The sequence below is a fragment of the Saccostrea cucullata genome, unplaced genomic scaffold, assembly GCF_032062105.1.
Source record: "Saccostrea cucullata isolate Sc308-1 unplaced genomic scaffold, CSIRO_AGI_Scuc_v1 ctg239, whole genome shotgun sequence".
Taxonomy (NCBI): Eukaryota; Metazoa; Mollusca; class Bivalvia; order Ostreida; family Ostreidae; genus Saccostrea; species Saccostrea cuccullata.
In genome coordinates this window covers 920,001-936,696 of record NW_026939884.1, presented here as the reverse complement: position 1 = coordinate 936,696, position 16,696 = coordinate 920,001, and the positions used below count along the sequence as shown (strand labels likewise).

At 31.9% G+C, this 16,696-nt stretch overlaps 1 protein-coding gene across 1 annotated transcript in view; it reads right to left on the bottom strand.

Moving 5' to 3' along the window:
- Window positions 1-924: 924 nt before the first annotated feature.
- LOC134254199 (uncharacterized) overlaps window positions 925-16,696 on the bottom strand; it is a gene marked incomplete at its 3' end in the record, with an annotated part of 58,551 nt that continues 42,779 nt past the window's right edge. The window contains exons 4-18 of the mRNA XM_062736746.1: window positions 16,307-16,430; window positions 15,705-15,898; window positions 12,506-12,648; window positions 11,555-11,699; window positions 9,853-9,941; window positions 9,095-9,293; window positions 7,201-7,343; window positions 6,733-6,904; window positions 6,296-6,460; window positions 5,900-6,058; window positions 5,374-5,461; window positions 2,897-2,972; window positions 2,338-2,409; window positions 1,798-2,143; window positions 925-1,068 (exon numbers count right to left, since the gene is read on the bottom strand). Of these exons, the coding sequence (XP_062592730.1) occupies window positions 925-1,068; window positions 1,798-2,143; window positions 2,338-2,409; window positions 2,897-2,972; window positions 5,374-5,461; window positions 5,900-6,058; window positions 6,296-6,460; window positions 6,733-6,904; window positions 7,201-7,343; window positions 9,095-9,293; window positions 9,853-9,941; window positions 11,555-11,699; window positions 12,506-12,648; window positions 15,705-15,898; window positions 16,307-16,430 (2,259 nt within the window). The remainder of the gene's footprint in view (window positions 1,069-1,797; window positions 2,144-2,337; window positions 2,410-2,896; window positions 2,973-5,373; window positions 5,462-5,899; window positions 6,059-6,295; window positions 6,461-6,732; window positions 6,905-7,200; window positions 7,344-9,094; window positions 9,294-9,852; window positions 9,942-11,554; window positions 11,700-12,505; window positions 12,649-15,704; window positions 15,899-16,306; window positions 16,431-16,696) is intronic.

Genomic DNA, 16,696 nt, shown 5'->3' with positions numbered 1-16,696 from the left:
TGGTTATTACCGAATAAAGTTCTTTGCTAAAAATTTATCTTCAGCAAAAACTTCCAGATTTACGGTATATATTTTGCGATTTAGAAGTATTAATTAAGTAAAAAAAGAATTTTCGTATATAATAATTGGCAATTAATAATTTCCATAAATATAAATTCATTTAAAATTGTTTGAAAGTGCAGTGCAATTAAATCATTTTCAGCAGTCTTGGGGTACGTATTAAACTGGGCATTTACTGTAAACCAACTTTTTTAAGTGCAAAAATATTTGTGACATTGGGAAGCAACTTTTTGTGTTTATGAAATAGTTGAAGACCATAAAATTGAATGAAATAGAAAACTTCAATTGAGAATAATTTATAATATATTTATTTATGTCAAAAATAAATTTCCATTTAGCAATTTACAATAAAGTATATCATTTTAATAGTTGGTTTACAGTATAGAAATTAAAGCAATAAATATTTGTTTTCTTTGTGTCAGCTGTAAGACATAACATGAAACGTGTGCTGTTATACAAAGGATTTATACCACTTCACTGTAGATCCAGATTTTGTTTTATTAAAACACACAAAGGGTTGACATTTAGATACCCTTCACATCCATGCACTCTTTTTCTAGTCATACCATGGACTTATCTGCCTCGAGCTACAAGGTTACACAATTTTTGAAAATTTTTATTTATAAATTAAGTTTTGAAATTGGCCCATTTGTATTCAAGATTGCTTATTATAACCAAAGTTGAACTTTGGTATCTCAAAAACCAATATCTCAAATACCATGGATATGTAAACTGATTTTAAAGTCTCTACCACTTGTCCGAAACATGTAAGTATTTCATCCTTGATATCTCAAATCCTTGGATATATCAAAGTTTTTTCATGGTCCCATTAAGTTTGAGATAACAAAGTTTGACTGTATTTACCTTGTAAGACATCTGCCTGACTCTTATATCCATCATCTAGTGGAATGCCACTGGACTGTGAAGAGGAACATAAACTGTCCTTGTACGTCCCTCTGGAATCAGGGGGGAAACTGTCCTCAGTATCAAAGGAACCTTTCTCAAACCCTTCAAAAGAATGTAAACTTCAAGTTATTTAATTTTTCATAACAAGAAAAACAGAAATGTTAAAAATCATTGATCATCAATTAAATAGTAAAATGTTCCAAAAGGTTAACGCTTTTGGCCTGACTACATAGAGTCTATTTATGAAAGCCAATGAAGACTTGCATTGCCTTCTTGTTAAGAATAAAATCTTGGCCTGTATATATCGAGGAACAGCTAAACAACATTACTGTAGAAGTACTTTTTTCCGCGTTGTATTAATTTACGCTATGTACGCCGCCACAAATTTTCCGCGGAAATTTGTCCAAGCATACTTAATATAAATGTAAGGCATATAGTGACAGTATAGAAAATCTGCGTACTTTTCTGCCCGCGGATTAAACGGAAATTGAGATTCAGCAGAATTATGACCCCATGGAAAAAAGTACGTCTACAGTATTTGTATTACAGTACAGGGATGTTTCCAGAAAAAAGCTGTATATTCATTACTTTTACTGATATTTTTTTAAAGTACATGTATTTCAATATTACCTAGTACATGAATGTGTTCTTAAGAATTATAAAATCAAATACACTTTTAGATAACTTAATGCATGTACAATATTTAATCTACAATCATGAATTCTCATAATGATCCATTCTCATGATGATATCTTTCAAAGTTCTCAATCATTATAGAAATTTTTAATATGTTTAATAAAATTGATATAATTATAATCAAAGTTCTATTACCATGAACACACTGGGTGGTCACTGAAGTTGCCTTGGCGTAATCAGGAGGAAGGTCCAATATAATATCTCTCAGAATACGCTCTTTTTTGTCAGACTCTTCAGAGGTGGTTGGTCCGTGAGTTGACGTGGGGGACAGGCTCCCGTGACCGCTGTCCTTACTGATCTGCCGTGGAACATCCGTGATTGGTAACGTCACCATGTTGGATTTAAGGTCGGGTTTGGAGTCCTTTGGTTCATCACTCCTATCTTTTTCATCAAGGTCCACCAAGGATCCATCTGGTAAGATATCTTCATAACTGTGATTTACTCCATTATGTCTAATATCTCCATTTGATGACATTCCATTCTGAGGAGTAAAGAAAAGACAATTTGATGAAAGGGAGGATAAATAAGAAAACATAAGATAATGATACCTCAAATACTATGTACAAGTGGCAGTTTTATTCAGCTACAGTGTATCAGATGGTGTGAAGAAATATTTACATGTATGTGGTTATGTGTAATAAAGATAAAAGTGAGAAGTTGTTACTTTATACTTACAGGTGTGATAAGGGGTGAGCTGGATCTGTCAGCTGGTACGGTGAGGTTATTATACAAATTGCTTCCAGTAGGCTAAAAAACAAAAAAGATAATTAACAAGTGAGAGAAATTTACTTGTAGCAAGTACCCTCCCTACAATAATATTTTTTTCTATATGGACTTCCTGATCTTATACCAGTAAATCTAAATAAAGTTTTTTTGGAACTTTTTTGCTGGTTAGTTCTTAGGTTTTTGCTAGTTAGCTACATGTATTAGGTTTTTATTAGACAAAATTTTTTCAAGAGCTGTGATTTGTGTTGTATATAATATGTTATTATTCAAATGTCAAATGTCGGTTGTATTTCTTAAGCTTATGTTAAAAATATTGACCTTCTTAGGCTTCTAAAATACCAATATATTTATATCTTGCCTATAAGTCGGACATGGAGTTTTGGACCAAAGTTAATCTCCCAAAAATCCGACTAATAGGCGAGTATATATGGTAAGTCCAAAGTCTATATACCAAATTGATCATCAAATTGTCTGTGATTGTTAAATATTTGACAAATCTCATACATACCAGATTTTCATAGGGCCTAACTTGTATATTTTCTATTTCAAATTTTTCATCCAGACCTAATTTACGTCTAAAGAGTCTGTAAAGGATAAAAAAAAAACCTGTTAAAAAATACCTTCAAGTAAAATGAGTATTTATATATAAGCTGAAGTTCACCTTCAACAAACTCATATTTGATTATGTTTCAACTGCAAATTGTCGTAAACTTTGAAATATTTTTAAAGGATAAACCCAAACACATGATATTTCCAAATAATTACAGTCAATGACATACATGTACATGTATAAAGCCCTTAATAGAATAAGGTACTCATTGAATAAAAAAAAATTCTCATGCATTTTCAGGTAATCCATGAAATAAAAATGTATTCTATTTATTAGGCCAAGCTTAAAAAATTCTTTGTTTGCAGTTGCCGACCTATGATTTTAAGACTGGGTCGGTAGGTAGGCATTCTTTTTTTTTTTTTTTTTTTTTTGGAAAAAAAATTGGATTTTTGTTAGATAACAAATAAAAGAGGTTTTTATAGACCTACTACACATGAATAAGCTCAACTCTTTTTACAAACCACTGATTGATAAAACAAAAGTCAAAATTTGAATAAAGTGCCCCGCCACAGCATGATACGCCCGTCAAATATTGTTCAATAATCATAAATTGGTTAGGATGCAAGAAAATCAGGTAGACTTGATTAACAGATTGACACAGATTTCAATGATCTAATTTCCATTTCTTATCATACATCTCTAAGAGACTTGCAGTGTAGGGATTGATTATAACAAATACATAATATAACTCTAAACTGGTTGTGTTAGAGCAAAACAAATATCCATCTGCAGCTTACTTAAACTTAAATTGTTTATTGCATATTTTATGAAATAATAGAAATTCTACAGTTTAATAAAAAAAAATCAAACATAAATTATAATTTCTTCAGACTATAAAATTCTAAGTGAGACATGACCGCAATTTGTTGCAAATATAACCAGAAGTCTCTGTCGAGACTGTAGCTCTACTGGTTTGTACTTATCAAAAACCATTGCACTATTTTATGTTTCTTTGTGTAGTCTACTTGTGTGCCAACTTATTTTGAAATCAAACTAAAACTGTAGAAGGAGTAGCGTTTTTAAGGAATTTCACAGAAAATTCTATTTTTAGTAACCATGGTAACACCGTTCATCGAAATCAAAAACCGATGTACTATTCTATGTATCTTAGTGTAGTCTACTTGTGTGCCAAGTAATATTGAAATCAGACTAAAATTGTAGGAGGAGTAGCGTTTTGAAAAATTGTTTTTTTAGTAACATGGCAACATGATGCACTATTCTATGCAAGTCTACTTGTGTGCCAAGTAATATTGAAATCAGCAAAATTGTAAGCTAGCGTTTTGAAAATTGTTTACAGACAGACGACAGACAGACGGAGGGCTAAAAATTGAAATATATATTTTTTTTCAATGAACACATGTATAATTAGTTTTAATTATATTAATTATACAATACTAATTTAGTTTTAATCATACACTAATACATAAATTTGTTTTAATTACATTACACCAATTGGAAGATCTTTATCTGGACTAGCCATCAAAAACTCTTAATTAACACAAGCAACTATGAGGCCATTTCTTTTTGCCCAACTCCCAAGAGATAAATTAAGATAACAGCTGCATCAGATCTAGAGATGCTCTTAGCTCCTGACAATAAACTCATTAATTTCTCTCTAATTTGACATGCAAGTTTCTGCTATCAAAATTCTTCTTGACCAGTGCTTGATAATTATGCCCATGGGACAAACTGAATTCCTCTCAAAGCATAAACATTTGTTACAGATTGCTGTAAAGTATATAATGAAAAAATAAGTTTTTACTTAATTTAACATTTTTTAATAAGGATACAACTATATTTTTACATTTTTTAGGATTATGAAATTTAAAATTTTAAAGACTTAGTTTTTTAAAAAAGATCACTTAAATCAAAGGTCACAGTGACCTTGAAATAGGCCGTGACACACCTTCTACCTTAGCTGTATACTTTTGCCAAGTTTGAAAGCTCTAGGTCTCATAGTTTTCTTGTTATGAGCCGGACAGGATTTTTCCATATTTGGCTATAACATCTTAATTAAAGGTCAGAGCGACCTACTTTTTGTGCGCGACACACCTTCTACCCAAGATGTATCAGCTGACAAAGTTTGATAACTCTAGGCCTTATAGTATTAAAGTTATGAGCCGGAAACGAGAAAAGCTAACAGACGGACGGACACGAAGCCTATAACATAATACGTCCCGTCTTAAGACGGGCGCATAAAAAGATACAGTTTCAATATTCTGAAAAATTGAAAAAAAAATTAAATTACAAAATGGATAAAAAAAGTTTGGGTCGGGTACATTTTCAGTGGGTCGGTAGAAACTGCAAACAAACTTATTTTTATTTTAGGCCTTATGATATTTTGGATTTAAACCTTTGAGCGCAAAAACACAAACCTGCAAACAAACACGAATCCTGCAATGACAAGTATAAGAACAAATATTCCTCCGATAGCAATGGCTGCTATTGATCCCCCTGGTAAATCTACAAAGACAATATATCAATGAATTAGTTTTATAATATAATATAGAAATTAGATATATGCCAAAGTTCTTTGAACAAAATAAAACAGTTGCATGCACAATGAGTAGGGACCAACCTCAATTCCTTTCTAAAAATGACCATTAGTTATGGTTTTTTAATCAATAAATCTGGTAAAATTGCTCTCTAATTTTAATTTTGTATTATATCCCTTATAAATTTTTATGTCACATGAAAATACAGTTCATGAAAGCTCTTATTCATACATATTTAACCTCCATTACTTTTCTCAACACATATAGCAATTAAATCGTGAGCAGCACAAAGAAAAATAAATCTTCTAGATTTTTTGTTTGTTGTTTAAAATCCCTCTATATTATTTATGATGAAAGTCCATTTAAAGCTGGAGAAAACCTGATGTTACCATGGAATACTTCTTACCATTATTGGTAGGTCGTCCAGTCACCATTTTACTTCTACGCCCCTCCTTTGTGAGTGACATGGCTTGTACCCACACACCATATTCTGTGTCTGCCTCCAGGTCTCTTAGTGTGTACTGTGTGGTACTATCTGCAGGGACACTCACAGAATATTCCTTGCCTAAAAATCAACATATATTGGTTAAAATCAAAAAGCTCCAGCAGCGTGTTCCTTAAAGAGGAAAGAGATTTACTTCATCTCAAGTTTTACAACTGAATATTTAGTTTTAAATCATGAAAACGATTAATCATTATTAATACTACTGCATTTGGTATGGAACATAAAATTTGAAGAGCAATTTAGTTGTTTACATGTAATGATACATTTAAGTTAAAACACCATGAGTTATGCTCAAACCTTTACAGGATTCTTGTATATTCAACTGGCAGTAGATGATCCGGTACGTCTTGATGTAGGCGTTATTTGAGACCCCTGACTCACATCTGAGGGGATTCCAGGTCACCACCAGGCTGTTTTTAGGACGGTCGAGGGGGAGGGACACACCATCCACAGGTGAGGGCACTAAAATTACAACAAAAATGTACAATAAATGAAGTATTGAAGGGATTAAAAGCACATCCAAAAGTCACTGATTAGAATGGAGCTCTGCTGATCTTAACTTAGGCATTTTTAAATTGGGGAAAATTGCCCTCTGGAATCAAGAATTAACAGTTAGTCTATGGGCCACAATGCTCACCCAAGTACCCATATTTAAAACATTCTAAACAGTTCTAGTATTATACCTGCCTCCTTCACATTTCTAGTCCTCTAACCACATCTTTCACATTTCTTACCTGCATCCTTCACATATCTGCATTCCTCCTGCCATTTAATTCCACTACTGAAATTCTTATCATTGATGGCTGCCACACCAAATATGACATCATCCAGAGCTTGATCAATCATGTCTGCCTTCAGAACTGTGTGATTCATATTCCCTGTTCTTCTAAGTATATGTATTTCATCCTGAATAAAGAATTATTAAATGTCAAGTTCAGTTATGAATATATGATCATGCAAACAAAGAAAGTCAAAGAAAAACATTTTCTGACATGATATTTGGCATGGTTAAATAAAATAGGTTCTAAAGGTAATATACATCCATTATGAGTTATATTTGTACAGCGCAGTCCATAGCAAATTTTGTTCACTTTCTATTCATCGAAATAAAAAGTTTGAGATGCAGAAAATACCTGCCGTAGATTAAAATTCTGACCTCAATTTTCCACAAATGAGCTTTTTATATATATCTTATGTATTACCTGACACTGCAGCACTGCTGGTTTGACTTTGCACCACACCACATCAGTAGCAACAATGGCCTCCCTCTCCAACCCAAACCAGGACAGCTGCACCTCTGATTGTCCCTTCTGTTCTACTATAACTCTCTTGGGGGACACCACATCTAGTTAAAACATAGGTATATGATAAAAAATACAAAGCTCAATTCAAGGAATGTAATCTTTTAAATTAGGCACCAAACAAATATTCGGGTAATGACTGTATCTTTATATAGATGCAACATTTATTCAAGTTTTATGTGTTTTTGAAACACTGATGCCCCTGAGTGGCAGCTTATGACAAATACAAGTCAAATGCCACAGTCAAGGGATCAAAAACGTTGTTAACAAAGGAAAAGTCTTGTCTCAAGGAATAAAATGTGAATTATGAAAGCCCTTGCAAGAACTTTTCAAAAGTAATGGTGAAAGTTAATTTTTTCAATGTAAAGTGAACCTTAAATGTAAAAGTAAAAATTAATGGTGCCCAAGAAGACCTTGTCACAAGAAGTGAAATATATGAAACCCAATCAACAACCATTCAAAAGTTATGGTCAATGTTAAATTTTTTAAGATAGGTCAAACTTCAAAGTCAAGGTCAAAGTACTGAAATTGGTGGCTTTAAGGTCTTGTGGTGCCAAAGGCAAGATCTTTCCACAATATATACACTTGTGAAACATGAAAGCCCTTGCACCAATCATTCAAAAATTACAGCCAAGTTTAACATTTTTTCAAAAGTACACCTACATGTAGGTCAAACTGGTGGCACCCAAGGAAAGAAATACACATGAAAAATGGAAGTCCTAGCAACAATCCTTAAAAACTTATTGCCAAAATCAGTTTGTTTCAAGAAGATCAAGGTCAAAATCGTTGGTACCCAATGAAATGTCTTTTGACAATGAATACCCAGATGAGTTTAGTAAAATTTGCAAAAGTGGCTCAAAATCTAATATTAAAATGTAAAAAGTTGATTCCCAAGAAAAGGTCTTTTCTCAAGGAATACACAGGTGAAATATAAAAGTTATGGCTCCAATCAATCAAAAGGTATGGGCATGCGAGGATAAAGTTTTTTTTTAGACAAAAGTAGGGGACATAAAAATTGTATCTTTATATATACTTCAGCAAAGTGAGTGTGATATAAGTTTTTCAAATACCTTTAATCAATATGCATAAGTAGCTTAGTAGCTGATTTCTTTTGATTTGTTGGAGCAAATATTAGGGCTTTCATATTTCACAGTGTATTGCATATGACATGTACTTAATTACTATTGTGACCTCTTGGCCTTGGAAATTGAACTAGTAAGACTACTATTGAAAACTTTAACTTTGGCCATAATTATTGAACAGTTGGTGTTAGGGCTTTCATATTTCACAGGTGTATTTTTTGTGCCTTTTCTTTGAGTACCGACTATGTTGATTTTTTGACCTTGGAGTTTTACTTGCATGTAAGAAATTTTCACCCTTACCATAAGCATAGTCATATGAAGGCATCAGTGTGTTTCACAAACACATCTTGTTTCATCATATTTGGACAAATGATATTACGAATTATAAACTTGTCAATATCCAAACACCTTTTCATTCCTTAAAGGTAATGGGCCTCAAGGCTCAACCCCTATGCCTGTGCTCTATTACTTATAAGAAATTGACATGCAAGTACTTAATTAATCTTTTAAATTAGATAACAATCCCTATAATTACTAAGGACCTTCCCTGAATATGTAACTTCAAAAATAAGCTTATGACATGACGACAAGAGCTAAGATTTATTTCCATGAATTTCTACACATATTGATAGTTGAATGTTTCTTTTGTTTTGAATCAACTTCATGTATTTGGATTATAAACTTCTTACAGAGCTATTAATATTTTTCTTTACCTGTGTAGGCCGGTATGTATATAGAGGAGTTAGGTGAACATCCAATGAGGTTACATCCTCGAACGGTTATGTTACGGCCTCCACAAGGGATGTTTACAGTGGCTGATGTCGCATTAGGAGCTACTCTCTTCCAATTGTCATCACCGTACAACACCCTGTATTCCTTCAAAGGTCCATTTTGAAATCGACGCGGAATTTTCTACAGAATAAATCATAATAAATAGTGCTTTTGAGGTCGATGAAGGCAATAATTGAAATGCAAAATTTACTATTAATTATGGTTAATCACTTTTTATTTGTGAGAACTTTATTTTCTCATAATTACGCAAGACAGTGTGTTTGCAAAAATTTCATTCTCATGTATATAAGTAGTCGTAGGATTATACATGTATAGAGGAAAATCCCCTATCTGTGAAAATTTGTCTCGCTAATTTAGAGTTAATGACTATCTCATGAAAATAAGGTGTCACGAAAATTTAGTTAACTTCAATATGGTAATTTGTGAATATATCAATATTCAGTGTTTAAAAAAAAAGATTTCTTCAACCTTAAGCTATCATCTCATTAGTGAACTAAAAAGCATATACCACAGTAAATCTTAATTTTCCAGATTTGACACCCACATTCTATAAGCTGTCAAATAATTTTCAAAAGATCATGTTTTAATATAGATATGGTCCAAAATCTGATTCTGGTATTTAAATAATGGCTATATAAAATGATGATGTACCATATTAAATTATAAAAAAAAGACCTACCTCCCAGTAAACAAATATGGATCTATACCCCGAAGTACAATCCCCCGAGGAAAAACCGCTGGACTGCAGGGGTGGAGCAAGAGAGGGGACTACAACAAAGGAAAGTTTCATGAAATATATGAAGAAGAAATTCAGACATTTTCAAAGATAAAAAATAAAGGGTGATGGAGGAATTTCAAAAACAAACTGTAATATTGTAAGACTTATCCATTAATAAACATCTGTTTGGCCTAAATTTTTTATAAATGGACTGACAACCATTTTTGCTTTTTAAAAAAGAGTTGTATGATATGTATCACCCTCATTTATATCAAATTTTTAAGAAAAGTTCTGGTATTTACATTGAACATTAGTTTTTAAATTAAGTACTGTGGTTTCATCAATATTCGCTGAGCACCAATTTTCGTGGATTTCGTTGTTGAGCAGATCCAAGAATTCAAATGTTCATTGAATTATGAAATATGACATTCATTTGTATAGCATTGTATATGCAATGCTTTTGTCCACGAAATTACGTATCCTCAAAAACGTCTGTTTTACAAAATCCACGAAAATTGATGCCAACGAAAATTTATGAAACCACAGTATATACCTGTTATACACTTTCCCTTTTTTTATCTATACTACTTTGAGAGGGAAAAGTAAAATATACAAGGGGTTATCAAAAAGTTCGTTGACTGAGGCTATAAAATTAGTACTATGTAGTCTGAGCTTACAAAATTTATCAGGAATATAAAACAACAAAAATAAAGAAATATTGAAAATTTATGCTTGATTCGTTCATTATTTCTCAAATTATTATAAAATAAAAAGGACATTATATGATCACCCGGTGCCATCCCCGTTTAGTTTTTTGACGTCCGACAACGTCATTGTTTTTTAAAGTTTGCTTAACATATCTCATACTCTTATTTTATGAGATTCCCTGGAGCTGAGTAAGGACTTCAACCCGTCTTGTTTATATGATTTTAAAATGTCACGAACAGCAACTTTCCATGCAACTTTCCATAATGTTGCAAACGGATTTATATACTGGGAGAGATCCTCGCTTGATTTTGTCAGCATTTTTTGCTTTTTGGAGTTCAATATCTACAACACTTCATCAACATCATTTTATGAAAACCCTCTCCCTTTTTTGACGTCATTTTCAAAATAATATTTGTTTGGATACTCCAGGTAAAATTTACAATTTAATTTCATAGAACTCCCAGAATAAGGTAAAAATTCCAATTTTTATGGAACAATAGTGTCCCAACACACATCCGAATACCGGGTAAGCGGATTTTTGGATGTCAAATGTTCATAACAAAAGAGTTTTTTAAGATACACTTAGGTCGAAAAAAATGTTGTGTTCGAGGTTGCGCCGCCTGGACATACCATTGCTTACAAAAACATTACTTCTTTATTAAAAAATAAAATTCATGAATTGTGATAGATAAGATGATTCTAACTAGGTATTTTAAATTTCATTGATGTACCTAAAGCGGTTTTAATTTTATGGCGCTAGTCTACGAACTTTTTGATACCCCCTAGTACTTTGGAAGAAAGTGCATCTATTTTTTTTAAATGAATATTGCTTTGAGAGTAAAAGTAAAGTATTACTCTGGATAAAAATGCTTCTATAGTTTAATTTATTCCAATAGCCAACATTAATGGTACAAAATACCTTAATCATATGTATAAGACCAGTGGTTAACAATACCTGTTTCACATGTATCAAAGTCCTTCTCCTTTGGATCACTGTAGTACAAGCCCCCAAAAGGTTTAATAATTACTGTAACTGTGTATGTAGTGGCAGGAATCAGGTTACACACAACAAGGCTTTTATTAACATTAACATCGTGAACCTAGATATTAAAATAAATATTTATTTAAAATCATTAATGGAAAAATTTACATGCATCTTGATTTTTTTTTTTTTTTTGCAATTTTTTTTTGCATTTTGGTGAATACAATTGCAACAATTTAGATACCCCTAATAAATGCAATATTTGTACAAGCTAAAAGGGTGAAGTGAATTCAAATACATGTACCATATAAGCAGAATTTTTAGCCAAGATTTAAATTTGGTATTATAAGCAATTAGGCTTGATGCTGATATTGCTAAAATTAAATATTGCTGAAAATTAGGTTACACACAACAAGGCTTTTATTAACATTAACATCGTGAACCTAGATATTAAAATAAATATTTATTTAAAATCATTAATAAAAATTTACTTTTGATTTTTTTTTTTTTTTTGCAATTTTTTTTTGCATTTTGGTAAATTGCAAAATTTATAACCCCTATAAAAATATTTGTAAATTTAAATAGGGTGAAGTGAATTCAAATACTGTACCTATAAGCAGAATTTTTAGCCAAGATTTAAATTTGGTATTATAAGCAATTAGGCTTGATGCTGATATTGCTAAAATTAAATATTGCTGAAAATTGTGTTTTAGTTATAATAGCTTTCTTTAGCATGTTTAGTGAGCATTTTAAAATTGCAAAAATTACTTCTCCCTAAAAATGAAATACTGATCTTTAAGGACAAATCGCTAAAGCGTCTCGCTAAAATTTCCACTGATATGGTACATTTATATTGCATGTACTCGGTGTGTTGCTTGACTATGCTATTGTCTTAAAAGGAAGAAAAACTTGTATAATTTATACCAGAGGGACACTGTTCCACTGTGACATCAGGATGACCCGAGAGGAGGTCTTGGCCCCTCCTGGTATTGTCCCCCAGGACACATTGGCACACCCACAGGAATCCACGGATGAGGCATTGACATATTCTGTAGGCAAAGGTTTAGCTACAAAAATAAATTTAGATTAAAATTTAAACTGTTGGTATAATATACATATATCATACCTAAAATATAAACAGTCTTGGTGTGTATCCTCAGCAGAAACTTCCAAACTGATCATGATCATATAAATATTGCATTGAAAATTTTCACCCCAAGAAACCCATTGTCAACCAAGGAGCAGTTGGGGTGAAAATTTTCAATGTTACGCTCAACTACATCAACATGCAATGTTTATTGATATACTAAATGTTTCATTTGAATACATTAAGTATGGGTATCACCAAAAATTTTGATTTACCGTAATTTTCGGATAATAGGTCGATACTTTTTTTCTCAGAACCGCTGGGGTCGCCCAATATACAAATTCGACCTTTCTAAGGCTCAAGTTTATGAAAAATGCCCCAAAATCAATAAAATTTACGTCAATTTCAAAGCAAATCTGTGCCACTTTCATAACTTTTTCATTATTTTACGCAGAAAAATTAATGCCCAGGTAAACAATAAAATATTTATTTTATAGCTTTCTTACAAAATAAATTCCGTTAAATATCCGTTGATGACAAAGGAAAAAAACTGTGCTTCATCAAGTAAATAATTCCTCAACGTGTTATCCATTGCCATCGTGCGGTAGCCATCTTGTGAAGTTAGGAAGTCGCTACCGTTTACTAAAAGTAAAACCGCAACCGTATCAAAATTTAAAATACGGAAAAGCTTCTTCGTACACAAGAAGTACACTGAATTACCGCTATACAAAGATTGGCTTCTAACAGAATTTTAATTGTCTGAGAGATAAAGGGATTTACACTGTGTACGCAAAGGTGCCGTTATAGGGTATTATATTTGAAAAACAAAGCCGTTTTGTTGACAGTCAAATTGCAATGCAGAATTAAATTTATAAATTAAACTTATTAGAGTGTTAATATGATTTCAATTCTTAACTGTTGCTTGATATATACATGTACATTCAACGGTCGTTTGCGGGTTTTAGCAAATCCCTGAAGAACAAAAATGAAAATGGCTTTGTCGTCCAAAATAATGTCTGAATAAAATATATTAGGAATGTGTCCAAGTTTATTGAAATCAGAATTATTATTCTTTGATCTAGGGTATTTCCCGATTTATAGATGTAAAATAAGAACATATTTACGTGTTATTTATGCCTGTGGTTTAAAACAGTATGCCTGCGGAGGCATTGAACAGGCAAAGAAAAATAAGTAGTAACACAATTATAAGAAGTTTTAACTACTTTTAAAAAAAAAGCTTTATTCAAATTCTGTACAGTCAAATTGTGAATACCTGTTTAATCTCAATTAATCGTTTATTTATAACCCCGGTAATTCTAGGGTTTAGAGTTTAATATTGTATTTGCAATAATCTTTAACTGTTGAATACAAAGCTTTATTTTCATTATTTGGCCATTTTCGTGTTTTTTATTTTTCTTCTCCAGGGATTCGCTAAAAAAAATGGCCATTGAATGTATATATCATCGAAGTTAAGAATTGAAATCATATTAACACTCTAATAAGTTTAATTTATAAATTTAATTGAGAGTAATTCACAATTTGACTGTCAACATGAATTTCAAGCTTAGTTTGTTCAATTGTGTAACACTAATACCCTATAACGGCACGTGGGATTATTATAATCATGCCCCGCAGGTATTTAAACAACAGGTGTTACACCTTTGCGTACACAGTGTAAATCCCTTTATCTTTCAGACAATTACCGAAGAGTTATTATACATAATTCAATGTAAATTATATTTCTGTCAAATTAAACAATTCTTTGCTTAATAGACAAATTTGAATATTTTTTTTTTCATTTATCGCTACTAATAAATGGTTAAAACACTAAAACTTGAAAATTTTTCCTTTTAAATTTTGTGGAAAAACGGTAGCGACTTCCTAACTTCACAAGATGGATACCTGTTAATACGTTGAGGAATTATTTAATAGATGAAGCAATGTTGTTTTTTTTGTCATCATCGGATAATTAATGGAATTTATTTTGTAAACCACTAGAATAAATATTTTATTGTTTACTGGGCATTAATTTAAAATAATGAAAAAAGTTATGAAAGTGGCACAGATTTGCTTTGAAATTGATGTAAATTTTATTGATTTTGGGGCATTTTTCAAAAAACTTGGACACATTCCTAATATAGAAGAAAAAAAGTATCGACCTATTATCCGAAAATTACGGTATCAGTCGAAAACGAAAAAATTATATTTAAAAACAGCAAAATTATATATAGAGACAAAATTGGTTACATTATCGATAACACATAATGCATATTAGAATACAAAAATAGGGAAAAGGTGACTTGATCTGGATCTCTGATTGAAAAAAGAAAATAAATGGGGGTCCATAACCCAAGTGCCTGGGGAATACACATGTGAATATGATGCATCCACTATTATGGGCATGGTTACAAAAGATAGACAGGAAAGACAACATTCTAACTCTTGCTATTTAGGGTCTCTGTTTTAGATTCATTTCATGTTTATATGCCCCTGTAATCGAGATTCAGGGGTATATACTGTACATGTATTTTTGCCCCGTCAGTGTCATGTCTTTTTCCTGCAAAAACTTGAAATCCCTAGCTTTTGAGTTAGGGCTGTGGCTTTCAAAATTTACAGGTTTACAAAAGACCTAATCAAATTCACTTCGTGACTTGACATATAACAAAAATTATATATAGGCTTTCATATTTCACATGTGTATTCACTTTGACGAGACCTTTCATTGGGTATAAACACATTTTACCTTTTGACCTTAGAGTCTGACCTACTTTTTAAAATTTTTAACCTTGACTATAATTTTTAAACATATTACGAATTACAAAAATATTTTGGACCTTGACCTTGTAAAACTTGCATCTCTGAAATTTCAACCCTCAACATTTAAGCTGCTATAGGGGGCATCAGTGTTTCACAAACATATCTTGTTCTTCATTGAAATCCCTGTTAGTTATGGTAAGGACAACAATCTTCGACAGACTGACATAACAAAAACGATATACCGCCGAAACTTCCTTTACAGGGGGATAATAAACTTACTCAAGGTCTGTGTTTTAAATTCCTTTCTGAAAGATTTTTCTTCATCGAAGTCCATGTTATTAACGGTGAGGACAACTATCTTAGACATGGAGAAGATGGCAGCATTACCAACATCTTGTTCTGTCCAAGTACAATTCTGCTGAAATTTTAACTTCTTTGGACATGGTGTAACAGTTGATCCATTGTCTGGGGACCTAAATGAAATCAACAAGTTTTTACAATGTATGTATATGTACTATATATAAGTCATTATTGATTACAAATTTGTTTTGGACTCTTTTGATGGACTTGGTACATGAATATAAAACTGCTTTCCCTCAAGTGAGCAAAAACTTTATTGAATACCAATATATTACAGTAAAACAAACTTATATAACCAAGTGCCAGAGATGGAGAATTTTGCTTCATTAACAGATTATAAACAATCATATAATTTTTAATATCCATTTAGTATATTGTATATTTATTAAAAAAAAAGCCATTAGGTGGATGAGAGCCACTTTGCTTTAATTAAGTGTTGATCAATTCATTATAAGTGTGCTCTCTATGAGTCTGGTTTACTGTTCTTCACTTTGCTGTTTGACAACATTTGATTGACTTACATAATTACTGAGACATTAAGAGAGGATGGTCTATTGTACAGTCCAAGTTCCCATCTACAGTGAAATTCCTTTTTCTCTTCATTCACTATACAACTAATGTTGGAAACATTTCGCACTGCTTCATCTTAAAAAAAATAATAATATAAGTCCATAGGATCATGGGGGTACACATGCATCGTCGGAAACCCACGGGTGATCTCGTCTTTACTTATCACCCACGGGTGATAAGTAAAGACGAGATCACCCGTGGGTTTCCGACGATTGGGGGTACATTGATTTGCCAAATTTACAGTGTTAATTAACTGGTAAATTTTCATGATCTCTTTTCTTCGAATCTTAATTTACTAAGCATAATAATTAATATATTGATGAAAATAATAGGATTTAGCA